General features: G+C 40.5%; 1 protein-coding gene across 5 annotated transcripts in view; it reads right to left on the reverse strand.

Annotated features, from left to right (window-relative positions):
- daam2 (dishevelled associated activator of morphogenesis 2) overlaps window positions 1-27,965 on the reverse strand; it is a 110,995-nt gene that overhangs the window by 4,307 nt on the left and 78,723 nt on the right. For 2 of the 5 annotated variants that reach the window (XM_039603452.1, XM_039603453.1), the window contains exons 6-25: window positions 26,304-26,637; window positions 25,564-25,674; window positions 24,842-24,945; window positions 24,346-24,412; window positions 24,134-24,251; window positions 23,863-24,001; window positions 21,079-21,137; window positions 20,786-20,970; window positions 20,377-20,682; window positions 19,496-19,603; window positions 18,114-18,143; window positions 15,297-15,403; window positions 13,373-13,457; window positions 12,815-12,921; window positions 11,987-12,075; window positions 8,735-8,903; window positions 7,716-7,823; window positions 7,421-7,481; window positions 6,985-7,116; window positions 79-249 (exon numbers count right to left, since the gene is read on the reverse strand). In XM_039603452.1, the coding sequence (XP_039459386.1) occupies window positions 79-249; window positions 6,985-7,116; window positions 7,421-7,481; window positions 7,716-7,823; window positions 8,735-8,903; window positions 11,987-12,075; window positions 12,815-12,921; window positions 13,373-13,457; window positions 15,297-15,403; window positions 18,114-18,143; window positions 19,496-19,603; window positions 20,377-20,682; window positions 20,786-20,970; window positions 21,079-21,137; window positions 23,863-24,001; window positions 24,134-24,251; window positions 24,346-24,412; window positions 24,842-24,945; window positions 25,564-25,674; window positions 26,304-26,637 (2,590 nt within the window). The remainder of the gene's footprint in view (window positions 1-78; window positions 250-6,984; window positions 7,117-7,420; window positions 7,482-7,715; window positions 7,824-8,734; window positions 8,904-11,986; window positions 12,076-12,814; window positions 12,922-13,372; window positions 13,458-15,296; window positions 15,404-18,113; window positions 18,144-19,495; window positions 19,604-20,376; window positions 20,683-20,785; window positions 20,971-21,078; window positions 21,138-23,862; window positions 24,002-24,133; window positions 24,252-24,345; window positions 24,413-24,841; window positions 24,946-25,563; window positions 25,675-26,303; window positions 26,638-27,965) is intronic. The other 3 variants (XM_039603454.1, XM_039603455.1, XM_039603456.1) reach the window with 3 other exon arrangements.

A 27,965-nucleotide genomic window follows, 5' to 3' on the forward strand; every position in this document is an offset into this window, starting at 1 on the left:
TAGAATACAGGGTTATTGGGAAAAAAAATATTAACTGTCATCACTGCCTCAGGTGTATTCTCTGCTTGTGTGTCTCACCATCGCCTCCATCCGGGCCCTCCGCTCCTCCTCGTCCTTGCGTCGCTGCATGTTCTCGAGGTCTTGTCGTGCTTCGGTGAACGACTGCAAGAAGGTGTCGAAGATCCCGAAAAACTCATCCGGCTGCATTCTCCCTTCTTCCTCCCCAAAGTGCTTCAGAGATTTGGCAAACTGCACAAAACACATATACCATCATTAATAAACAATTTTAAACAGATTGAAACCAAATGCATCATTATACAGGCTGGACATGAGCATGTGAGCCTGCTCTTCAAATTCATCTACTGCCATTCATGCTGGAAATTAATACACACACGGTAAGAAATGACTCCATGATTTGACCACCGTATGTCCACCCAGTTCTGTTCAAGCTGTTCGGTGCTCTGTGCCAGGACAAAGCCTGCGGCCAAACAAGCTCTACATTCCCACACTCAGCTTTGTGCTGCAGTACTACAGAGCACTACACACACACACACACACACACACACACACACACACACACACACACACACACACACACACACACACACACACACACACACACACACACACACACACACACACACACACACACACACACACACACACACACACACACACACACACACACACACACACACACACACAGGCCCAGCCACAGTCCTAAAACACAACAAGATACAGTCTGTACTGTGCAGAGGCCATGGTTTGAGGCAGATACTAGCAACACATCTGACCAGTTTTGCAAAATAACGTGCGATAGGTTATTTGTGGAAAAATTTGGATTTCATAAAGCATAACTGTCACACATGTATTTCGTTTAAGACAATAAACAGGCCAAACTGAAAGAGTGAAAGTGACAGTCAGTATTCTTTAAAAAGGTAGCAGCTGTTCATTCTATCATTTGAAAAACAAAAAACAAAACATTTGGGCACTTTTATAAATTTTGCAAAAATAAAGTTTCAAAATACACTCGGGGTGAGGCTACATTTGAGCACGATCTGCAAAACGCATTTGAAGCTGGGTTTTTTTGGCCATTTGGATGGAACAGAACAAGCTGGGTAGTTATTCTTTATTTATCTCCATTGGGAAAATCATTTTCTCCATTTAAAGCATCCCAAGTGTTAGGAGAAGCAAGTCCTAAAAAGCCACATGGGGGTAAGTCATTACCCAGGTCATGATCATGGGCACAGGAGAATGAACCCATTGCATTTTTAAAATCGGAGGAAAACAAGATATCCTAGAAACACTCCAAACCCAAACCAGGAGTATTTATCCATCCTCTGACTTCCTAGATATCCCTAAAGGCACCATGGAAATCTCAGCTGAAGGAAATGGATGTGATTTGCCAAAATCCAGTTCAGCTTAGTTATTAGCGTTCTCTCTCATTCATTCATTAATTTTCAGTTCAACTTTATTTTATTTATACAGCACCAAACCATCTCACGGTGCTTTTTATTGTAAGTATTTGACTATAGTGGGGAGGAAGAGCAAGACTAAGGGAGGGGTAGTCATCTGTCCCGACTGGTTGGGAAATGATGGGAAAAAGAAAAGAGGAGCAGAGAAAACACAAACAACAAAGACTAAAATCAAACTATGGAAGCAGCCAAATGTTATTTATGCCATATTGAAGACAAAGAGAGCGAAAAGAGGAGAGTTGAAAATTTTCTGTGCATCAAGAGCAGCATCCAATAGTCTGAGCCAATAGCAGCATAACTTAAGGATGGTTCAGGGTCATCTGATCCAGCTTCTAATAAAAGTTTTATCAGCAAATTAAAGTTTGATCCTCATATTCATTTTTGTTTCACTCCTTCCTATTCTCACAGAGCCACATTTGCAGTGAAAATTTCCCAACTTTTAGGACAAATAAAATATATCTCATCTCAGATCACTGACAAAGACTCTTCATATATTTACTTTTTGGTTGATTTATTTCAATACAATAAATAATAAATGGTACATGTTAAAACTTCCAGGTAAAAACAGCCTCTGTTGTTCTCTTCTGCACTGTGCTATTATCCTCTGTCTCATTTTCAGGGAGAGTTCAGTGACAGTAAACATGACTCTAGTTTATATGAGGTTAGCATCATACTGTAAGTGGTCCTCGTGTTGTGATAAAACCATCCTGTCATTATGGTACTAGTCTCCATGGCAACCCCACCGTCATCACTCTCTCTCTCCTAGTAATTATGTGTCTGGTCAAATCTGTTTCCTCTCGTCCCCTCGGGTCTGAGCTAAATGAGTAAACACACACACACACACGCATGCACACACACACACTCCTGCACATACAATAAAATGAACAATGTGAAGTTGCAACACTGTGGAGTTCATTTCACACAACCACTAAAATAAACACAGGCAGGCTCTGTGAGAGAGCCAATTATCTCTTTGCATTCTCTGATTATTTATTGTGCCTTATTTTATTAATAATAGATTATGACTTTTTCTTTTAAAAAATTAATAAAACCCTGTTTGTTGTTCAAAAACACTCAATGAAAACCTATATGACTGATCTGTTTACAAACTAGATAAATCATATTTTGATGATCAGTGAGCAGCGGTATGGTTTCATGCTGAGAAAGAGCACCGTAGATGTAATTTTTGCTTTGGGAGATGATGAGATGTTGATGGAGAAGAACAGAAACAGTTGCTCTGTGTCTTTGTGGATCTAGAGCTGGGGTACCAGGGGAGAAATCATTGTGCTATATGAGAAAGTTAGGTGAGACTGGGGAATGACATGTATAAGGACAAGTGTATGTTAGGAGTGACAGAGTGGGAATGTGACTACGTTGGGGATCTAAGCTCCTTCTTGTTTGCAACAGTGATGGACAGGTTGACAGATGATGTCAGGCAGAAGTCTCTTTAGACTCTGATGTTTGCAGATGACATTATGATCTCTAGTGAGAGTAGGGAGGAGAGTCTGGAGACCAGATTGGACAACATTAGAAATAAGTACATCAGAGAGACCGCTCTGTCTGAGCAGTTTGAAGACAAAGTTAGGGAGAAAAGGCTGTATGCAGAGAAAGGATAGTGGATATAGTGCAAAAAGGGTGTTGTATATTGAGCTGCCAAGTAAAAAGAAAGGAGGAAGACCACACAGAAGATTCATGGATGTAGTGAAAAGGACATTTCCGCGGATGGGTGTGACAGAAGAGGATGCTAGGGATAGGTTGAGATGGAGGCAAACGGTCCACTATGGCAAACCCTAAAGCAGGGGTCCCCAATCTCAGTCCACGAGGGCCGGTGTCCCTGCAGGTTTTAGATCTCACCCTGGGTCAACACACCTGAATCACATGATTAGCTCATTACCAGGCCTCTGGAGAACTTCAAGACATGTTGAGAAGGTAATTTATCCATTTAAATCAGCTGTGATGGATCAAGGACACATCTAAAACCTGCAGGGACACCGGCCCTCGTGGACTGAGATTGGGGACCCCTGCCCTAAAGGTAGCAGCTGAAAGAAGCAGATGATACAGCTTCACAAAAAGTGATAAATCCTGTCAGTACTCAGCCTTTAGAGGCAATTTATGCACCTTAAAATAAATTAATTAATTACAAAAATAGTCAAAGGAAATCCCAGGGTAAGTACAGTTGCTGAATGGAGGCATTTATTACAGCATGACACACTAAAAGGCCCCAACTGACAGAGAGGAGGATGCACATGCACAGTCAGCCTCACCAAGTCATTTGTCTGGAGGCAATGGCTAATACGAACATGCTGCCAAGCAAGCTAAAGAGGCACTTAGAAAGTAAACATCACTTCTGAGAAAAACTGGCTACTCAAAAAGAGTGCTGGCTCTGTCTCAAGCGTCAGCCTCTGGAGCTGAAAATTTAAGCCAGCCTCGATGAAGGAAGCCTTTAGGAAAAATAACACCCCGAAAACTGCCCTTCCTCTAATGTCCACTCGAGGCAGGCTCCAAAAGCACCACATACTCCCAAGTTGCTGCCTCACAGCAAAGTGGGTCCTGCTGCCAAACTGAATAATGGCGTAATGGATAAAGTAGCTGACCATTAACAGCTGTGAGGTGGTAATAAAAGTGTGCAGTAGGGAAATAGGAAATTAATCCTCAGCTGAAATGAAAAGTGTGAACAAACAGAATATAGCAAACTTTTGTTGTTTGTTTTTGGTGAGAAGCTCCTGCATAAATGCATCATAATGTATTTTTTCAGCTGTACTACACTAATTAAATCCTTGCTTTGCACAAAACACCTCAGTTTGTTGGCCATATGCATAAACCTCAGATACTCCAAAACCCAAGTACTGATCAGCCACAACAACCTGCTGGCCTAAGATCATGTAGGCACCAAAAGAGCTCAATGACACATAAAGGTTCCCAGCTTAAACTTGCAGCAAGATCATTAGTGTTACGTCTTCTGGTGTATTTCCAGATGAGTAAAGGCTCTAGAGAACTTTCAGCCATTTTGGTATATATGCTTACAATCTGAGCAATGCTTCTGATTTTCAGTCTGCTATATCTGCAACCAGTCAGTCTCAAAATAATTTAGCAACTGTTTAAAATAGTCAGAGGCTCTAACAGAACTGCATAGAGCAAAATCTGTCTTCTAGCTGGTAAGTTAAGCTTAAGCAGACCCTTTAACTTGAACAATAACAACGACAACAACAATAACGGTGGTTAACACTGTTGCCTCACAGCAAGAAGGTCCTGAGCTCAATTCCACCATCAGGCCGGGGTCTTTCTGTGTGGAGTTTGCATATTCTCCCCATGTTTGCCTGGGTTCTCTCTGGGTACTCCGGCTTCCTCCCACAGTCCAAAGACATGCAGTTAGTGGGGATAGGTTAATTTGAAACTCTGAATTGCCTGTGGGTGTGAATGTGAGTGCGAATGGTTGTCTGTGTCTATGTGTTAGCCCTAAGACAGACTGGCGACCTGTCCAGGGTGTACCCCTGCTTCTCGCCCTAAGACAGGTGGGATAGGCTACAGCCCCCCCGCGACCCTGAAAAGGATAAGCAATAGAGAATGGATGGATAATAATAATAATAAGAAGAAGAAGAATAACAACAACAGGCAAACGTGACAAATGCTGTGATGGATTAATTTGATCAAGTCTCTACAGGGTGGTCATTATGTTGATCTTTAAAGACTTAATAGACAGAGTTAATAAGTGCCTGTTAGGTGGCAAAACACACACTGTATTAAAACTACAGTTCAGTAAGTTTGGCAGCAGTATAAAGAAAACATCATTTAAAACAAATGGACCCAGACATCCAGGGACTCTCGTTTGGTTGTATGAACGATGAAAGTGTGACTTGAAAAGCTCAAATTGATGACACACACAGGTGCTGTTTTTAATGTTCTTTTTGGAGGCCAAATTCACTTTAGTTCTTGAACTTTTTCTACAGGCCACCTTTACCACTATTGCTCATAAGTCTTTTAATCTTTTGATTTCTCATCCAGTCCACTTGGCGTTCTCTCTGTCTGACCTTAGCTGATTTTTTTTCTTGACAAAACATGAAGCTTTGATTCTCAACTTATGGGTCTGAAAATGTAAGCACGTGCTGAATTTCTTAAACATGCATTCTTTCTAACAGCCAGCAGGGGGTGTCTCATCAGGTTGTAAAAATTTGATCGTGTAGAAGCCTTTAGGAAAATGTACCTTGTTCTGTAAGATCATTTAACAGTTAAAAAGGTCTCAGTTGCTAGTTTCAAGTCTTACTAAACACAACATGATCGTTTTGTAAATTAACGACCATATTAGAGTTAGAAAGAAAGGTGAAATGGGGTATATATGCTTATCTTTATATAAAATCTATGACTGTTAATATAAACCAATCCAGCTTTCTGGATTTGAAATAATTCCACTCCCTCCGCTTGAAACGTCTCTTTCTATAAATCACAAGAACAACCGTAATCCTTTCTAGTGATTTTTCCACTGTGTGCATCTCCATCGCTGACATGCATGCAGACATGCTTGTTGCCATGGATGCTGTGTGAGCCTCAGCAGGCTGCCTGCTTCATTTAGTCGTTTTCTACCTTCTTGAGGATGAAACGTACACCCACACTTCCATATTTTTATTCCTCTGGAAACTTAACAGGGCGTCAGAGGGCCTCGACAAGCACTGAATCAGTGTGTCAGACTCCCCACTTAACAACCACACAGACACAGTCTGGGCTGGTGAACACAGGTCCTTTTGTTTTACAGCGGTGCCCAAATCCTCCCCTTCTCTTCCAGTGACGTTCCAACTAGAGCATTTTCCCTCCAGTTTTTTTCTTCTTTTTTTTTTTACTGACCACCTCCTTCAACAAATAATTAAGCAAAGACGAGGCTCAACCTGAAATACACGTCCTTTCAATTGGTTCATGGCATAGACTGTATATAAAATATGCAAATGGACAATGTGATGCCACTTGTTGGCTTTTTGAAGACAATTCTGATATTAAAATATGCTAATACTAAGATTCATAAGGTTTCAGCGTGCCAGGATCGACATGCTAAATGTGCAGCAGATCCCCGAAGGCCTGGAAATTAAATAATGCGTTCACATAAATCTTTTCAACACTTTGGGATTCTCAAAGTCCCACTGATATCTTCAACTTACATACCTCCTGCTATACATCAATACATGAGACAGCATGGTTCAAAAGGCATTTGTCCCAGTGGTAAAAAAAAAGTGTGTGGATTTAAAACACTAACATTCAGAGACAGACACAAAGAGAAGACGTGGGGGGAGTACAGGGTCATCTTTCAATGCTGGCTTTCCCCGACCTGCCTAAAGTCATCCCACTGGACAAAGAGGGATGCTCAGAAGTTTCTTTTTCCCCCATCAGTTTCTGTAATTTTCATCTCTCCTGCTCTTCTGTCTTTCTGACATGAAAGCTTGGCAAGTTGCCTCGCCACCCACACGCTCATATGAACTTATACTTACAGTACGACCCAAGTATGAGCGGTTAAATATCCGGTTACCTTGTCCTTGGCTTCACTCAGCTGGTCCTCCAGTTCAGAGAAGCTGAAGCCAGCCACCGTGATGAAGTCACCAATCACGGCCACAAACTTATCCCCTCGTTCCCTCGTCCTGCTCTGCTGGTAGTGCAGCTCCTGAAGCGGATAAAACGAGACGAGAGGCGTGTGATTGGTCGGTCTCTGAGGCTGAAGCATGCTTCATCACAATTAGTTTCATTTAAGCTTTCTTGGAACTTGGATGTGTGTATTTGTGCTGTAGCGCTCGTGTTCGCGTGTGGCAGAAAACATGACATGTCGCTTTCTGTGTCGCAGAGCGTGGAACATTACCAGCATTTAAACACCTCGCCCTGCTGCCCATCTCCGCACTGCTCGAAAACATAATTACAGGCAGGAGAAGAACCAATGGGAGGGAGCGTGACACAAACGCACAACAACTTACCGCCTCCAGTGCCTTCAGTCCACTTCTGATACTATGCACTTCTTTTTCCAACTCTGACAAACTGCAGAAGAAGGAAAGACAAATATGAAGACAAAATTTGTTAGCTGTTTATTTATGTGTGTCACAACTCACATCGTCTGTTTCTTTTTATCAAGAATTTCCTCAACATATTAAAAATCATAAACAATTTTACTCAAGTAGCAGCTCAAGTAACAGCTGACACGGTCCTACTTTAACCACATGCAGTCAGAAGGAGAAATGCTCTTTTCCCTCAAGTGAAATATCGCACACTTACTTGACTTTGGCAGCTTCTGGTACGCTGCCGAGATCCTGCTGGATGTGAAGCGTGTCCGGATAGTTCTTCTCAAAGATCATGATCAAGTAGTGCAACATGGTTATGTTCCTATCGAATAATAAATAAAAAGAAAAATAGAATCAAGCAAAACAGAATTAACCAAAGTAATTCATGGAAGGATAAGGAATAGTCTCCTTTATTTTTAAAACACAGGTCTTTGCTATTAATTCCATACTAACTATAAGATAAATCAACATATACAGAAATTGCACTGGCACAAGAGTTGCAGTACATGATGTTAACTGATAGATGTGCTCAGTGAGTGCACCTGCTGAGCATGGCACGGTTCTGTGCATGCAACTGATGCAAGCAGTGGCTCTCTTGAGTTAGGATTTACTATAACTTTGCACAATCAACATCAGTATCTGAGCTTTTTTTTACCACTTAAAGATAAGCAACATGAAAATGAGAGAGCTGAGATACTTAATCCTAAGGCAAAGGTGTAAAGTAAACTAACAAAAGTAAACAAATGTACTTGTTTCAATTGTATTAGGGCTTAAGGTTTGAATTATTAGGGCGGTGGGCTCTTTGACTGACAGGTAGATGGAAACACAGCCAGCTGTGGTTGCTTGCTGCCTGCTAGGATTCAGCTCAGCCTTTTAGATCATTGAACTAGACCTCGGGAGCATGTTTGTGCTGCTGGTGTTCTTTAGAGAATTTTTAATGCACCTACAACTTTTAATGCTTGCTGTGAGGGTAATTGTACTGACAGACCATCCAAGAAGTCTGTTGTCAGCTTTTGGTAAGTGAAATTCTTGGATTTTATTCAGCATTTCTGTCTGTTTCATGCACCCGTAAGTCCTATAAAAGCAACTTGCTAACCGAGATTGCTAAAACTGTCAACTAACCTATCCAAATAAACTAAAGCACTTATCCAAATATAGTCACTCAAATAAACAAGCAGGCCCGCAGCGCAAGTCAACACTTGTAACAAAGTGGGTTAACTGAAGACAGCCCACCTGTCTATGCTGGACTTGGTGTCAGCGATCTTGTTGAGGCTGGAGATCTTAAACCCGAAGGCGTTGCCTCTCTGGCCTTTGTTCATGAAGTTGCCGAAGGCCAGCACCACCTCCAGGACCTGAGTCAAACGTTTGCTCCGGACCACCTCCTTGGACGCGTTCAGGATGGCTGTAGGAAAATGAGGAGGGAGAAAGAGAGAGAAGGTTGCAGCTGGAGACATCATTTAGCTGGTGACTGATATGTGTGCACGCTCAGCTTTTCATATTACATAACACTCTGGGCTTTCACCATCTCCTTCCATTCTGTTACTCTATTCAAACCCACAGACACGCATACAACCTAAAAATCACCATCCTTTCCTTCATTTCTAACATCCTTCATGATGAGTGATCAATATTTCCCAAAACAACCGGGCAGCTCGGTGGGGAAACCCATCGAGTCCTTCCATCCATCCATAAAACAGCAGGGGGAGGGAATATTCCAAACATAACTCTGTAGTGTCAGCCTCTTTCCTCCAGAGAGCTGCAAGGTCTGGCAAAGTGCAGGTGGTTCCCTGTCTCCACAGAGGAAACCTCAGTGTGAATGTGAAAATCATTAACAAGCTTCATCTTGTTATTGTTACAGTTCTTTGTGCTGTGATGCAGCATGGGAATCAGTCTTCTGGCTCTGCTGTCAGGGTTCTGCTGGCTGAACACTGCGCTGTCTTCTGAAAGGCTTCTATTGAACCTGCTGGGTGGTCCAGGGAAATATAGACCCATGCAGAGTATATGACAAAGCAACATGAATAATAAAAGGGGATGAACACTTTATTACGGTCATCCACAAAGACTGTGGTCTGCAAATATTTGGGGATTCTGGAGGTTTGAGTGGATCCACCAACTCACAGGATGCCTGTACTTTATTTCCAGTCCATCGAGGGATCAGAAGCAGAGGCGCCGAATTCATTTTAGAAGTGGGGATCCAAAAAAAGCAAACAAATAAAGTCTGTATCCAGAGAGATCTGGACCGGAAGTGAAGCTGCTGTTTATGACTAAAAAGCATGTTTTACTACACCGGTGACATTTTTAGAATGTGACCAAAGTGAATAAATATTGTGGACATGACATGCAAAAAATGTCACTTAAGTAACAGTAACAGTGTTACACACGCGCTGTATGTGTGGTTACACTGCAAAAACTCAAAATCTTACCAAGTATATTTATCTTATTTCTAGTCAAAATTATCTCATTACACTTAAAATAAGGCACAATCAGCTACAGAGCAACATTTCAGTAAGATATAGGCACTTGTTTCAACACAGTGAATCTTGAAACTAGAGAAAAATTTTCACTTGTTCCATTGGCAGATTTTTTTCACTTATTTCAAGCTAAAATATCTTGTATCAAGTTAAAAAAATCTGCCAATTAAACGATTAAAAATTCTCTAGTTTTTCTCCAGTTTCAAGACTCACTGTGTTGAAACATGTTCCTATATCTTACTGAAATGTTGCTCTGTAGCTGATTGTGTCTTATTTTAAGTGTAATGAGATCATTTTGACTAGAAATCAGACAAATATACTTGGTAAGATTTTGAGTTTTTGCAGTGTAATAAAAGCATTTTACCAGTATTCATTATGTGTGTTAATGCTACATAAAACACAATCTCTGCAAGTTGTGCAAGTAATTACAGACAGGAGTCAAATCTACTTATTTAAGGCATTTTTCGCCACTATGAGGAAATAGTAAAAAAACAAAACAAAAAAAACAAAAAAGAAAAACAGGGCCATTTAAAAAAAAAGTATTCCTTTCTAAAAAATAATTGCAAAAAAAGAAAAAGCTAAGTCAATTGACGGTTTAAGTTCAGCAGTTTGACTATTGGTCCAGACCTACACTGAAAGAAATTTTTTTTTTTTTTTTTTTTTTTTTGCTTTTTGGCTCCTACTTCAATCACTGGTGATTAGCTGTAACATTTTACTTGTTCTCAGACTATCTGACAAATGTCCCACAGCACACACAAGCTGAACTACCAGTCAGCAAATAAAACGTTGCTCTCATAAGTGATGTGATGCTCATCAAAGGCCAGAAAAAACATTCAGGCCAGCAGAGAAGTGTCTTTAAAGTAGATCTGGCTCAAAGAGACTCAGTCACGACACACCCTGTGCATGCACGTGCATGCACACATGTCTATGAACCTCAGTGGAAGCCTTTTCCCTCACTCTTTGAAGTTAGCTGCAGCATTTACAAGAGACGCTCTCCCCTCTTAACATGGGCCAGCTTTCCAAAACAGCCTCCCTGGTAACCTGAAAGCTGGCTTGATGGGAAAAAAACCCCATACATAGTTGACTGCCCTCTCTCATTATGCACACACACACACACATTTTACACAAAGGTAGGATTGTGAAAAAGCTTTGGTCTTGGTGTTCACGGCTGATGACATTTCTAGTGTGGGAAACGTTGTTTTGTTTCTGGGTGTGTAACTGTGTGCCCTAAAAAGAAAATAAGCGCTCAAAAATGTAATCTTCTTTTCCATTTTTCTGTCAAACCGCGTCAAAAGACTGTTTGACGACACTTCTGATGCATGAATCGAATCTAAGGTCAACTAATATTTCTGACTTTCTAAGGAAAAGCTGCCATTATGCAATATTTTATGACTGTCTCCACCCCATCTGAAGCAATCAGCTGCAAGCTCCATTCTTGCTCAACATAATCTGTAAAAATAGGTCACAAATACATAGCTCCATTTTATGGCCACTGTGTGTGTTTGTTTTTCTTCTCATTACTCAGCAGCAGCACTGAGGGGAACTGGGATTACAGTTCTGTTTTAAAAGGCAAATAATCTAGTTAATTTTTCACTGTTTGCTTTTCACTGTTCATATAATTAATTTTTTTAACCATATTTCTCTTTTCCTTTAACTGCCACAAAATTTAAAAAAAGAAATCCCTACTGGATTTGGTTCCCTCACGTCAGCGCACATGTGTGCAGCTATGGTGCAGAGAGAAGGAGCACGAAAAGCCATGATGAAAACATGAAGCCAAATTTTCATGCACATAGAAAGCCAAAGCAATGACGGTACATTGGCACAAGTTTGAGCAGGGGAACACAAATGGAGGTCAATTCCCGTTTGCACGAGTGAAACTGTCACTGATGTGTTTTATACAAAAATGGGGATCAAAGAAACAAAGTTCATGTTTACATATATAAAACTGTATAATATATACTTAATAAATCCCTTTCAGTAACCTTATAGTGGCCTCTGAGGTGTTTGTCCTTACCTTCAACCTTAGGCTTTGTTTCAGCAAGACGCTCTGCAAACTTCTTCTTAAAGAACAGAGCCTGCAGTCTCTGCTGGTAATGGTCAATTCTGTTGAGGAGGAAAGAGTGAAAGGAGGGGAAAAAGGGGGAGGTGAGTTACATTTGTCTCCAGGGGAGTCCAAGTTCAAAGCTAGAAGTCACTCAACCATACAAAACTCCCTCTCGCAGTTTTCACTGCATTATCATTCAATAAGCGCCTATCAAAATGGAGAGTTGACAAATGGATTTGTTAAACTTGCTCAAAAGTTCACCAAAGGAGGGAGGGGGGGATTTCAAAGAGGGACTCAGGATATTAAATTGCAAAAAAAAGGAACTAACTAATTCCCAGATGTGTTCCTCAGACCAGCGGATATGTGGTCAAAAGGGTAGTAGCAGAGGAAACAAAGTAGAAAGGTGATATTTCATTAAAAGGAAACAAATAGATTTATCTGTCAGGAAAAAAAGAGTTCTGAGAACAAGAACAGCATCCAGGAAAAAGGCATTGATTTAGGCACTGGTGTTACTACAGTTGTCAAAACAAGACTAGTTTCTTCAGCTAAAAAATGAGTCACACCCAAGCTTGAGGCTTGTTTGGCATTCCACCCTTGTCTCCGTGCATTGAAAGCTACCAATTTAGCATCCATTCCCTGACTGGGTGATCTTTTCATTTTGCATTAAATCAGTTGCAGTTTCTTAGAAATGAAGTTCCTTTAACATTAGTAAATTAAAACTGCAGTGAAACATATGAATTATACGCCTCACCTAGCACGGATGTTGTTACCTGAAGCCGAGTATCACACTATGTTTACCTGCTCATCTCAAAGAGGAAGCGATCAGCCCGGGCCATCCTCTCCAGCTCATGTTTGTGCTCCTCCAACAGGTCGATATCACTTTTCTCTGGGACAAACTTCAAAAGCTAGAAAGACAACAAGAATCCAAAAATTCACACAAAAGACTGTTGGCAGCATTTTAAACGATAGAATCGGGTCTGTTTTAATGCCGTGCAGCAACAATATTTAACAATAGTTTGTAGCTTTGTGCCTTGTGTCCAGAGATTTCTCTTAATCTAATCATGAAATTAGCAACTGTAGATAATCTGCAAATTCTTCTTTATGTTACATTTAGACACATTATTGTTAAACTCCATGCAGTGAACAACAACTCGTTTTTTTTTTTTTACTTCTACTCTTTGCAAAAAGTTTCACCTTGTTATTTTACTTTACATAATGCACCATTCCCAAATAAATATATCATTAAGATTTACTAACTATTGCATCCTTCTTTCCATAATAAAGCAAGTATAGGGACATAGTTTTGACCCAACCAGTCACAATAAACCAGAAAAGCTTATTGTCACTGAACCATACCTGCTCCAGCATATCTTTAGCAAGCTCTTCTCTCTCATCCATCTCCAGGATTGCCCTCTTGATTTCTTCATTGCTCATTTTTAATCTGAAGAGAGAAAAAAAATCTTTATTACAGTAAAAGAACTACTAGTGGACTATACTCATTGCTCATAATACCAGCCTGGACCAGTGACAGACCCCGGGAACACTGCCAGCTGTTTTCACTGCATCTGATCACTGAGCCGGGTTGCAATCAATAACAGCATTGTTAGTCTGTGCAGCAAACCCTTATTGACCAACTGCTGACCCCATTTGGGTCTAGTCTGTAGCCCAGGGTCATTTGCTATTGACACGAAAAGGAGTTCAGGGACCACGCTGATGTTTTGTCAGACACACAAAGAGCTCAGAAAGCGTGTGTATTGATCTGTAGAGGGGGGTAGAGCTTAAATTCTCACAAGGGCTTCGGACCAGTGCTATTAGGAGACAGACAAATAGGAGCCATATTGCCAAGTGGATCTTAAATGATGACAATTGATTCGGGTTCAGATGCAGAGGGATTCAAAAGCCCTTGGGTGGGGGACTAGGGTTGAATAAATGCGACTTAATATAATGTAAGCGACTCAATGTAGAGGCTGCTTGTAGCTGAATGTGTAATAATAGACCAAATTTTCACAGTAGAAATCAGAACATTACTTTCCAAGATGTTGCTTCAGCTATATAATGCTTTCAGACAAAGATGTATGGATTGAGTTACACTCACAGATGGCCTAGGTGTCCATTAAAAACACATTTCTGGCTCTAGATGCATGAAGCCATCATACCAAGCAGCTCCCACACACAGTTAGTGCTCTAACCCCTGACCTAATGTTACTTATTTATCAGTGGCCTGCGCTGAGGCCATTTCTTCAGCACTATAAAACTAATTAGCAGATAATTACTGTGACTGAGTGAGCTCCAGCCACTGCAAATCCAACAAAGCAAAAAAAAAAAAAAATTAAAATAAAAACAACAAATATGCTGCAAGTAGTCCAGAAAAAAAAAAAGAACCCAGCTATGAAACTCTTGGAAACAGACATGTTGGACCTAAGCTGAAGGAATTAACTGGAAAAGATAGGTTTCCAGAGAAGATCTGAATGTGATTAGATTAAAAAGCCCTAAGTGAAAAGGTCCTGTTAGAGTTTCACTAGGCATTAATCTAGATATGAGGACTAAAAAGCTACTGGTTTAATGACCGAAGTGAACCAAGCTTAAGAGTGTTCCAGGTCCGACAAATAACCTGAGGCTATACGTTTCACTTCTTTATAATATTTAAAATATTTTCTATAAAATTATTGCTTAATTTAATGAGGAGGTATCCAATATAACACTGTCACCATAGGCAAAGAAATTCCTCCATTTACTTCTCAACTATCAGGAAATAAGCCTGCACACTTCAAAATAAAACCAATAATCTCTCCAGACAGTAGTGGAGACTGGATGTAATAAAAGCATGAAAGACCTTCTCAAGCTCGTTAAAATAAAGAAATAAAAGCCGTCACATTCAAGAGAATAATCAAATATGAAGCCAACATTCTTCATATGAGATTTGAATGCTGAGAAGAGTCCGGTGTCAGCGATACATGTATACGTGGGAAGACAAACTTATCATACATGGTATATGGAAGGGAAGGAAAAACCTTTAGCTTTGAGATCAGGTGATCTATAAGTCTAATTCAAGAGAAAAATGAAAAATAAAGCTGGTCTTTTTTAGCATAACAGTTACAATTTGTTACAGCATTTACAGAAGACTCACATGTATGTCATATGTTAGTGTAATTCGTGTAACAGTGACTCAAAGGGGAGCTTTGCAAGTTGCAGCGCATCAAGATCTCACAGCAGATGCTAATCAGCCGTTTACTGATGGTGCGATACACTATGATTAGTCATTCAAGCCGAGGCCCCTTACTTTGAAAGCAGGATGACACAATTCTGTGCACGTCTGCCATCAATGACTGACAGCTCTTTGACCTTCCGCGTGCTGACGTATATGTCATCCATCGAGCCAGTCTCTTTCTGCAGAAAGACAGAAAAACAGATTAAGTTTTGCTCACATAAAATGCAAAGCGTGCACGATGTAACGTCTTTTCCTCGCATCTGCATGACATCTTTAGCTGGTTGAGAGACGACCCCTTCTGAGCGTTTAACAATGTGATAATTTAGAACAGATTCACGAATCTCTGCTTTAAACTACCAAAGCCAGTTTGTTGCAGTTGTTTAATCATTTATCAAACTCAGACTAAAAGGCTGCACTCTGGCCAAACACTTTAGTCATTCCCCCGACCTGTTTTTGCAGTTTTCTGAGGCCATAACGCACATCCCATTAAACATTATAAACTCCTTGACTCAGGATGGGAAGGGGCATGAAAACATGTGACACAAGCTGTGGAAAAAAAATAATAATAATAAACTCTACAGCAGGTCTTGGGAGAGGAGATTTTTTTTGGTGAGTCACCATTGCAAATCCGATGCAGGCAAACCTATAAACCTTGCAGAGCAACAGGAAACATGGCTGATAGCTTGATGCAAGCCAGTCAGATATTTCTGTAAGCTCTGCACAAATGTAGTATTAAAATGCACCAGGGGAAAGAACACATGTCTGAGAGGACTGCATGTTAAACGCATTCTATTTATGGTCCGATCTGCTTTCCTCCCTGCCAGAAAACGTTCTTCCTGAGGTCGCTGAGTATGACATTTGTAAAACAGATGTGGCTTGTAAAGAAAGTGTCGTTTTTCCATGCCCGTGCTGACCCAAGGTGCCTGGCAGCCAACTAAGGTTGGCACCGGGTTAGGGGGACAACTCCCATTCACTGAAAACTGCCAAAGCCCTCTCTGCACAAGCGGTGAAAGCTATTGTGCCAACTTAACCAAGTGTAACTGGAGACTTTATCTTTTCTAACAGCTATGAAGTGACAGTGATGTAAATGTGGCGTTTACAATTGCATATTCAGGCTTTTTCCTGCTCAGATTATAATGAATAATTAAAGAAATTAAAGATGATTATTGTAATTATGGTAATCAACACAATAACAAACAGGCAAGATAAGGAGTAATAAGGCATTGATGATTGGGATTAATGTGGACCCTCTACTCATTTGTATTGGCACCATTATATTATCCAGTGATGAAAATCATATCTTTAACACTGGAGAATTATTAGCGTTAGTTTAAAGCAGTGGAAAATAATCTGATTTATGAAGCGTGCATGACATAAGATAGTTTGCTGGAAGTTTTCTGCACTTCTAGAGAGATGCCAGGAGAAACCTGAGAACAACTGGCTTCAAATACAAAAAAAAAAAAAAAAAAAAAAAAAAGACTGCACTTTTGGTTAATTTTTCTGAGGAATTTTTTTTCCAAATTCTCCACTGTTCTCACCGGTTAATGTTGTTGCTAAATTTGGTTTTACTCCACTCATCAAGACTCTTTTGGTAAAGAAAGCTTTGCTTGGAAATGGTGCTAACGAGGCAGTGAGATTGAACGGAAACTGCAAAACCATGGGCCATAAAACCAAAACAATTACCTTAAAGAAACGGTAAGCCTGTTTCAGCAAAAAATAAATAAATAAATAAAACCCCAAAAAACAATAGGTTTTTATACTAGGTGACCACTTTGGTGCCTAAACTCACCAAACAGAGAATGGAAAAAAGTAATAAAGATAAGATCTCAAATGGCACACAAACTTGTGTTTCCTGGTTAAAAGTCATTTATCTGATTTGGACCAACACCATGCCCCCTGCCTCTTTGTAGCACTAGAGCCTACATTTAAGCTGAAAAACAAAGCCAACACAAAAACTGCAGTTCCTCTAGTGGCCACTAGTGGCCGCTAGCTCCCATAGTGTGTCAATCCGCAAAAAACTTGCATGTTAAACCATTTAAGTTTACAGCAAACATAAACATATGTACAGATTGGTAAACAAAATTTCTTTTCTTTTTTAATAAATCCTCCACCTGGATACTGGCTGCTTTGTTAGAAAGGTATATGCCCACACAGGTAATGGATGCTTATAGCCGTCTTGCTACACTATGTTTGTGAAGTTGGTGCCTTCTGGATAATTTCTGATACAAATATCTAGGAATTAATATGAGTTGTTGGATGTGCAATTGTATGGACCATACAGCAGTTCTGGTTGGTTTAAATGTTTCGTTAGTCTGTTAGCAAATTTAGCAGATATGTGGGTCTGTCTATTGCAAACAAGCTAACATTTGCTGCTAACATATTACTCCACTGTCACCTAAATTAACTAAAAGCTAGCATGGTGGTAATGGAAATGCTAATCTTACAGCTTTAAAATGTCCCCAAACCCAAAAGGTGATATCACTATGGCCACATCCATCTTTGATATACAGTCTATGGTTTTTGCATATCAACTCCACACAATGCTAGAGAGATATTTGATTTGACTGATGTTTTTGTTCTAACATATTTAGGTATAATAATGTTGAGAACTGTTAAGGGCTGCAATGCATGTGTTCTGTCATTAAGCTATGAGAATGCTTTGGCATCAGGAAACTGCACAGTCAGAGGATAATTTTATGTCATAACCTTTACACTGTATGACTTATCATTAATATTTAAAATCTTGATGCTAAGGTATGCCGATCAAGGTTCATACATTCAAACCCATTCATTACACTGTTCTGGCTGGCTGGCTGGCTGCTTCTTTGTTGCAGAAGAGAAGATAACAGAGGAATAAAGATGGTTGAGAAGCTGGAGAATTTAACTCACCTGTTTGAAGGATTGGTTAGTGAGCAGCTCCTGCCCAGGCAGTCGAAGAGTGCAGAGAGACAAAAAAATTGAAAACACATGCAAAGATTAGCACATCAAGCAGGAAAAAGGTGGTGGCTAGAGCAAAGAAATATAACTACGCACACTACAAGCTGAAGCCGGGAAGCCCTCTGTGAGAAAAATCATCTACCGTCCGAGTCATCAGGGGCTCATGAATCTAAACCTCTCTGTACTGCATAAATTTGGTTTCTGTCTTCTCAAAGAGGTCGTGATTGTTCTAATGAATTCTTTTGATTGCATCTACATCTGCCCTGACGTGGAAAAACACAACCATGAAAAATGACTGCGGTAACTAATCCTACCGAGGGCAAATGTAAACAAAAGCCCATTTTGAAAGAAGGACCAGTGACAAGCTTAAAATAAGTAATTATGCCATGAATAAACACTGCAATACTGTCCAGCTGAATCAAATCTAGCCAAATGGAATCGAGTTGTCAAAGCCAGGAAGATGTTGGGTTTTTATGTGGCTACGTCCATAGAGATCTGAATTTAACCGTTGGCCTGCGCCAATAAAAACCTGCTCTGTATAAATAAATACCCACAGTAAATCACTGTCAGAAACAACCTCAAGTGACCCATTCCTCTTTAATAAAAGCCTGCAAAGAGAGGATGGGCTTAAGGCTGTCAGAAGGCTTTTAAGCGACACTGTAAAATACATTACAAAGGAATTCAACAATGCTAATGCTTCAAAAGAGACTTTGCATTGAGCCAACTAATTAGAGCAAATTAACATTCCACTTAAACATATTTAAATCTGTGCAATATATCAGTTTGTGTAATTGCACCCAATATTACCACATGACAAGTGGTGTGCAATTAGTTTGTGGCACAGAGGGGTGTAATTGCGCCGCACTGTATGGTGTTGCCACCAAGACAATTATCCTATTAGTTAGTGCCATGATTTAGTGAATGCCCTCTTTATTTTAGCTTTGGTAAAAAAGTTTCCTGTATCGTGACTCCTCGTGACTTCAGCGGTTTCCTCCGTGTCGCCCTGATTCATGAGCCCATGAAGAACCAGTCAAGCTCTCACACAAATGCTCTGCAGACACTAGTGGAAAGCAGCAGCTCTGTGGCATCTCTACAATAAGGCATTCAGCAGTGAACAGCTGCTCATGTTAGCCCGGAGCTGGACCTTGGCACTCTGAAGAGTTCCTCTTTACACAACCCACCCTTTAGCCGGTCACACACACTTTCACTAATACACACAGTTCAAGAATCTAGGCCAATATCGTATTCCACACACACAAAACAATCGCTTATACACACTCTCACACTCACTTCCAAGTCATAAAACTACAAGCCGCTTCCAAACAAATTCAAACCTGCTGTCTCTGATATGCTGAAAACATCTTCTCTATGTCCTTCAGGTCGAGGATCTTGAAAGCTCTCAGATCATCGATGTCGCTCCAGATGGTGCCATTGATCATGTTCTAAAAACAGGGTGGAGTGACATAAGAGGTTCATGCGTATACACTGATTCATTCACAATTGCTCATTTTAAAACTGTTACAGTTCAAATAATGAGGTCGGCATATGTACAAACAATCCCTGCGCGCCAAATGTTCAGGCTTCAGACTGCTCTAAACACTCCACTTCCGAATGTTTTTTTCATCCTCTCCTCTGAGGAGAGTGGGGACATCCTTACATGGTTTCTGAGGCAGACAGCTTTGGCTGTGAGCACAGAAGCTGAGTGAAGTGGCAGATGAGACCTAGAAGATGATGAACTGAAGCTGAACTGAACTGAAGATGCAGTTTAACATAAAAAAGGACAAAAGAAAGCAGATATGCAGGTTACCAGAACGCCAAAGTTGAGGCTTCAAAGTAAGACGCCATCTTTCCATCTTTTATATACAGTCTATGCTCAGAAGAGTCCAAAAATCATAATGTAGACTGAAAAAGCACAATAGGTCCACTTTAACTGCTGATTTGTGTTTTATTATACTTCGTATTTATTTATTTTTTTGCTACTACACAGTAGTAGAAGTATTACTAGAAGTACTACAGAGGAAAATGTTCTAATTTTGACTATTTTTTCACTACATTGACATATATATGTCACAAATTAATGGCTGGGCTTGTTCACCTTTTATATACAAACAATAGTTCAACCCTTTATGTTAATGCACTTACATTTTAGGCAACCATGGCTTCAGAGACCCCCACCCAACAGTTTAACAATGTAAAGTTTTCCATGCTCACTCACCTCTCCTAGTTTGGCCCAGTTGAAGGACTTCAAAGGATGTGAAGGCTGAGGGATGGACTTGGAGTGCATGCTGCTCATCAAGTTAAACGATGAGGGAATGGGAGGAGGCGGGGCTCCAAAAATAGGTGGGGCTCCTGGTGGAGGAGGCGGTGCCCCAGGTGGAGGAGGTGGAGGTGGGGGAGGCGGGCAACTGAATGGTAGAGGAGGTGGGGGTGGAGGAAAGCCGCATGTCATAGGTAGTGGAGGTGGAGGCATAGGGCCACCAGGAGGAGGAGGGGGAGGTGGGAAGGATACATTTCCGCCCTGCTGGAGGTCCAATGAAAGATCAGTTACTAAATAAATCGTAATAAAGTGATTAAAAATAATTTTAAATTCATGAATAAATTAAACATAAACATTAGCAGCTCACAGCGATGTCATTGATGCGCGACGACAGGTCCAGCACTTGTTCCCGGGCCGAGCGCAGCTCCACACCTTCACGCTGTAGTTTATCCTTCATCTTGTTCAAAGTCTTCATCATGTCCTCTTTTTCCTGCGTTTTGGTCTCACACTCCCGCTCTTTCCGCTCCAGTTTAGCTAGCAGCTCTGCATGCTCTAAAATCAAACAGTGGTGGAGGCCTGTGTTAGCAGATTTGGATAACAGTGAATACAGACCAGAAGAAAGATAAAACCATGATGGGTTCTGGTGAACTTTAGCTTTACCTTTTCTGAATTTCTCTGCTTGTTCTCGCCATTGTTTCACCTCATTTTCATTGACCAACCTGTGAGGCAGACAGACAAAAATAAGCACAGAGAAAGTGGACACTGGTCTGCAAAGAATTCTTGCATACAAGAGGAAACTTCAGCCCAAACATGTCAATACAAGACATTTGAGAAACCCATTGATCAGGGTTACTTCTGCTTTACTTCATCTTTGCGAGAGGGATTGAGATTTATTACCTGCATTGACCGGTTTGTTGCGGTTTCCTCTTTTAAGCATCGTTATACAGCATTAGTGCTCAAATAAAACCTGTCAGTTATCTGTTATGAGTTCTAAGTGCTGGTTCTTGGCTCAGATTGAGGTTAAAGTTATGTTTAGTTTTAAAAGTAAGGTTAAAGGAGGTAAGAAATGCGCATTGCCGATTATTGTACATGTAAACAAAAAACACAAATATGAGATATAAGTGTAAGTTAATAAATATAGTGTATTTAGTAGGATTTTTTTTAAATTGTAGGAGAAATATTGGAAAGTGAAACCTTGAGCTCCACTGGTAGCTTTGGCTAGAGTTGAGAGAAAAACATGTTGCATCATCACTACTCACAGAAAGCTGTGCTTAACAAGGAGCCTTCTTGAAAAAAGTCAATAAATAAATACTAAATACATAAAACATTAAACAATTAATGCACCAAAAATAGGATTGTAATAATAAATAATATAATTAAAAACGTAATTATTTTTTAAAAGAAGAAATTTATTTTCGCATTAATTGCTGTGTTTTGATTTATTTATGTGAATTTATCAATTTACCCATTTAAATTTTGTTTTTTGTTGTTTTTTTAAACTTAACTTGGTAAATAATACATTAAGAAAATAGATGTAACTATGATTATAATAAAATACAAAAGTTACAATAAATAAAAAAATGCTTTCCTTTATTTTTCATTATTTTTTATAATCTATTCAATAATTTAATTTTTATTTATTTAGATATTCAAATCATGGCGAAACACAAAAATAAATAAAATATAAATGTAAATACTTATTTAAAACAAAAACAAAAAAAATGGTAAAGATATAGATAGTACTTGTAAATTGTAATTTATTTATATATTTATTTATTTTGTTTTCATAGTTTTGGAAGTTTTGGATAGTTTTGGCACTTTTGGTCCTCCATAGCATGGCTGCCACTGAGGACAGTAATACCACTGTGATGATGGTTCACACTTAAAGGCATCAGTTCACACCAGGAAAGCAAACTGGGCATTAGTCAGTTTCGGGGCCTTTAAAGTGGTCGTGTTTGAGAAGCTGATTACAGAGTCAATGCTGCTCCATTTATAGTTGAAGCAATGTTAAAAGGATCCAACTGATTAAAACAAAAAGACACAATCAGTTTTTGTTGACTGGTCAAATAAACATTCTTGCATGGCTGTGGAAAAATGTGATTTGTACGAGAGCGTTAATTCTGGGGTCGGGCACACGTGTGAGTATTCAGAGCCGTCGTCATAGTGACCACAGATGATGAATGACTTTGTCTCCCGGCTGTTTTAACAGTTGTTTTAACGTGCGCTCCACCATCTGAGCTAACACGGCACGAGTCGTACGTTTTCACCCGTTAACCGTCAGGACCTCTGGCGTGCAGCCGATCCGGTAAGGAAATCTCAGTTTATGCACGCTTTTTCCAGGCAACATTTATTCTAAGAGAGTTTATGGAAACACATGAAGAGGCTGGCAGTAAATGTAAAGTGAGGGGAAGGTTTCAACCACTCTGATGCATCTTCAATGGACAACAATGGACGTCCAGGCTCAGATGCAGCATCCAAGTTTGCATTCTAATCGCTACTGGAAAGAATTCTGCTCAAGCGTGCTGATTGCACTAACAACAGTGGGTGAATACTTCACCAAGCTACATGTTTTATGGTGCTTTCACCACAAAGACTAAACACATTCATCTGTTATGGTAAGCTTGCTTTTAAAATAACAAAAATGAGGAGAACTGAAGAGAAGAATGACAGCACCAAGTGACAGCAAAGACAGAGCTCTGAATTCAGTCTATGTGCACTTGTCATGTACCTAGAGCCTGACTTAGCAATGATCATTTGGCTGTGCAAAACTTCTCCTTCCAGGGCATAATGCTTCCCCTCTTGTCCGCCTCGCTGCACCTGAACATGGCTGACTTGGCCCAACAGCCCTCCTAATGCGATTAGAACAATTTCCTTTTGATCTCTGGCTTCCACTTCCATGCTAGTTCACACACATAGCAAGGCTTCCTCCGATTCAGTCCAAGACCCCCTGCTGCCACCTTCACATCACCTCATCTTCCTGTAAAATTACATTGCCTGCTCCCTTTTACCACGTGCTCCTTCACAATAGCCTGCAAAACCCTGTGGTTTATTGTATATGTATATGCTCCTCTGTACTAAAGCACCATATTCCAGTGTTTATCTCTCCCAATCTTTGATATAGAAGAAACACATGATATCAGGGCTTTGATCTCTGTTGCTAGTGATGCTGATTAGATGCATTAACCGCAAGAGTTTCTCAGAAAGTTGGAGTGTTTACAGTATTGGGGGATGAGGAGAAGCTTTTGAAAGAGGCATTGAGTGGTTGATTGACTTGAATCATTACTTGCAGCAATCATTCCCAACTTTTTTCCCCTCGTGGGCGTGGGGTACAAGCAGCCCTGGCAGGGTATCAATCAAGATCCTGTCATATAAATACATTACTATAGTAAAAAGCTTCATTAGCGATCATGTGTCCACTGCGGATCTATGAGAGATTTCACTCACATGCGAATGATGTTCTTTACATTAAAGTTGTCCAGAGGGGAGATATCGGGGTCCTCTCCCTTGTCGTCCTGCATGACGATCTGCTGGAGGATCCGGTCTAAGAGCTGCCAGTGCTGCAGGGTGCCACCACTACGCTTATCTGTTTTTTGGTTGTTTTTTTTTCCATGAATAAAAAGCTCAATGAGCTCAATATAAAAAGATGAACACTGAAGCAAAGTATAGCCTAGAAATACTTGATGTTTTTTCTCCCCAGGTAAATGTGACTACTCACAGGGCATCTGCAGGCAGTGTTGCAGGATGGAGAGGAGGTGTGGGTACGAATCTGTGTGGCTCAGCTTCTTCTTGATCAGCTCAAACATGGCACCAGCACTTTTAGTGTCTACATGGGTCTGTTGAGTAAACAAAAGGAATCGGTACCAAACAGCTGTTTAATTACCTACAATCTAAAAGGAACACACTGATATCTAACAGGGGAAAACTCACCATATCAAATCTTTTGGCCAGCTCAGAGTCGTCCTCGTTTCGCACCATCTCAAAGAAATCCAAATGCCTGAGCAGAGAGATAAAAAACTGTTCCCTCATTTGATCTCAAACTTCTGTATTTATTTAATTACCTTTATAATTTTATTACTTGTTAATAATAATTGCTTGTGAACATTGGGGGTTAATGAAAAGGGGACAATGCATTTCTTTGTAGAGTTTCACACTGTTAAAGAGGGCTTACTCTCCTCATTTCCAGCTCCTTATTTCTATTCCTAGAGTGTACTAGGGTAGCATGATTTACTATATCTGATTTGGTCTTGATTTGATCTCCCGTCTATTATCTTAATCAAGCATATAAACATATAAACCCTGTTTGAGACAACAGTACCGCAGTGATACTCCATGGTAGAAAAATTAAATGAAAAGGTTGGGATGTTTTATTATTCTTAAAAACACATCAAGGATTTAACTTTTCACTTCTTCATCGGTGACTCACCTATCCAAAGTGGCGTTTTCATGCTCTCTGAGCTTTTCGATGACTGGCTGTATGCCCAACATCAGGAACTCGTACCTTAGATGGAGGCGAAACTCCAGGTTGTCCTGAACATAAAGGATCAAACAATAAGAGAGGACACGAAGCTGTAATAAATCCATATGTATAAGTCCTCATAATCTAAAAAGTATTACATGTGCATTGGCATGTATCATCTTTAAACAACATTTTAGCATAATTACAAAAAGAAGACTTTGATTCTAAAGCCCACCGCTATCTCTAAAATTCTCTAACAGGTTCTGATTTTTATTTTTGTTTACTCAGTACAAAATCTTTAACTAAAAAGTCAACAGTTCTTAGAGGAAAACACCATCTGTGTTGTTCATCCATAGCCAAAGCATGACTGCACTTCATGTATTTCACTCAATTTACCTTTAAGCTTAGAAAGAAACAAACTTTATTATTTGTGAACCATAAAAAACAAACAGCCTCTCCTGATGCTTTAGTGATACTGAAATATTCACAGCAGGCAGAAGTGGCTAATTTAGGTAAAACAGACTTAGGTAAAATGCTTATTTCAACAAGAAGTAAAATAAACGTACAAATTCCCAATGACTATTCTTACAAGTATTTAAGAAATCTCTTTCCATGAGAGTTACACTCATTAAGCTTTGTATACAGTTGTTTAGAGTGTGTTTAACAGGCATGTGGCTGTGAATGCAGACCTCTCCAGCCCCAGCGTTGAGCACGGCGTTAATGAAAGACATGATGGCGGTCTTTAAGTTGACCTCGTCTCTGTAGCGGCCTGTACTTTTGTCCAGCTCATTCAGCAGCGTCTGGAAGACCAGAGGAGACGGTCAAGTTAGTCAGCAAGTGCGTTTGATCGAAAAAAAATTGAAATTAATTGGATAGTAACTTCGATCTGTATTTAATTTAACAGGCAAGCAGCGCAGAGCTGCTGTTCTCAGTTCTTGCCCCCTTTTTTGCTTCTTAAACTGACCTTTGGCACGCTTTAGTATCTTAATCATAATTCAAAGAAACATTAAAAGCCCTCGTAAGTTTGAATCACTCAGCTCCTGTGGTGTTAGCTTAGCCAAGGTGGCATGATTTACCACACACCCCAGGGGATGTATGAGATGTGGTTTGTTGATTCAGTCCTGCTACTCACTAAAGCACTACACATACCGTGACCTCCATAACTTAAGATGTCCTCACCTGCCTTTAATAACGCATGTGTGTTGACGTAACCCAAGGCCAGTCGTCTGAGGCACCGAAGCACAATTCTCCAACTTATCAAAATGACCGCAGCTTGATTTATTTTAGCATTACCCAGAAATATTTGTCTGCCTTTACCCATAATCTATGTCTGCCTCACACTGTCAGCAAAGGCTCCTCAAGCCTGAATGTGGCACGTGACATGCCCCTGCGTTAACCTCAGATACTTCCAAAAAAACGCTTCTCTCACCTGGAAGCGAGTCCTCTCAGCAGCGTATTTCTGGTAGTGTGCCATGGCTTGAAGCACCTTCTTGTGTCCATCTGGCACCAGGCACACCGCCCCAAGAATCTCCAGTACTGCCACTTTGGTCTTGATGTTCTCTGTCCGGAGGCTCTGTGAGATGGTATTGATGCTCTGCGGGTGGGCCAGGACATGCGCGCGGCCCTGCGAGTTGTTCATCAGAGCCTTGATGCAGCCGATGACGGAGGTGTGGACGCGGCTCTCCGACGTCTCGTAGTCCATGCTGCGCAGGAAGTTGAGGAGGCAGGTGAGGCCGTCCAACTCGATGAAACGCGTAACAAACCTAATGGAGGAAAGGAGGAAAAGCGCAGGGTAAAGACTGGAACTTTGAATGAGAGTTGAGCCAGTGTGCTAGTTTACAACCAACACACAATATAAAGACAAAGGTTCATACTAAAATTGTAACCTAACCCACATTTAAACAACACAGTGAAATTTATGCTTCCACAGTTCTCCGAGATACACTGGAGATACACTTCCCATGTCTTCCCTCCTGCAGTTTGTGTTTTTGCCTTCTTTTTGTTAACCACGGTCTTCCTGCGCTCCTGTTTTCTCTCTTCTTTTTCACAGCAAACTCTCAAGTGGGGATCATATGATCTTTTAGGTTTTTTTCTCCCTCTAGTGTAGCCATAGAACATAAAACTCTGTTAGAGGCCAGTAGTGGTGAACTGGCACTGGACAAATAAAATGAAAGTGAAAGTGTTTGTGCCTCTGTGCTCACAGATGGATGAAAAAAAGTTGGGGATTCACTATGGACGTCAATCTTTTTGGACTTCCCCCTTTTTCATTTATCTCATTTAAAGGGGATAAAAATCCTCAATTTTGACACTTCTCTCCTGCTGACCATCAAGTGGCTGAACTAATTAGAGAGCAGTGAGCTATTGACCACTGTGGATGAGAAGCAGACTGGTTGAGTGGCAGGCAGGACATGTAAACAGTGGGGGATGTCACATCTAGCGAGCACAGTGGGGGCTGGACTGTAAATGACCTTCCCACTCGCTAAGATTCCTGATAGGCCTCATGAATTACTTCAAACAAACAAGGGATTGTAAGGAGAAAGGAAAGGGGAGAGGAAGAGGAAAGAAGCATGGAGTCGAGAAGACAAAGGGACAGAGAGGAAAGAGAGCGAGAGTCTGACAAGAGGGTGCTGAGAGCTGAGATTTATTACCATTCATTGTAGCAAATACATTGTTTTGACGCTTTTAGAAGTATGCAGACCATTCCCCTCCTACTGCTGTCTTGGCACAAAGAAATGTGAAAAAATATAATGCCGAAAAATCTATTTATTATCCTTTATGTCGAGGCCAGAGCTCTTCCTCTGCTCACACATGATTAATCCCAGATTTCCAGCAGATGCACTCACACAAACTCAACCTGGCACGTCCAGTAAATCTCTTAAAGAGATATCATCCTCTGATCTCCAGCAGGCTCATACAGTATGCACGCATGCATACAGTCAGCCTTTCTTGGCAATGCATTCAGAACACTCATGCAACCTTTCAGCAGACCTTCCTGTCTGAGCAAAGACGCTGCAGTCTCCACTCAGCACCACGGTGACGAAAAAGAAATCCAACGTATGAGATATGAATTGAGTCAGATATAGCACAGACA

Source organism: Oreochromis aureus, linkage group 19 (assembly GCF_013358895.1).
Source record: "Oreochromis aureus strain Israel breed Guangdong linkage group 19, ZZ_aureus, whole genome shotgun sequence".
In the NCBI taxonomy this organism is placed as follows: Eukaryota; Metazoa; Chordata; class Actinopteri; order Cichliformes; family Cichlidae; genus Oreochromis; species Oreochromis aureus.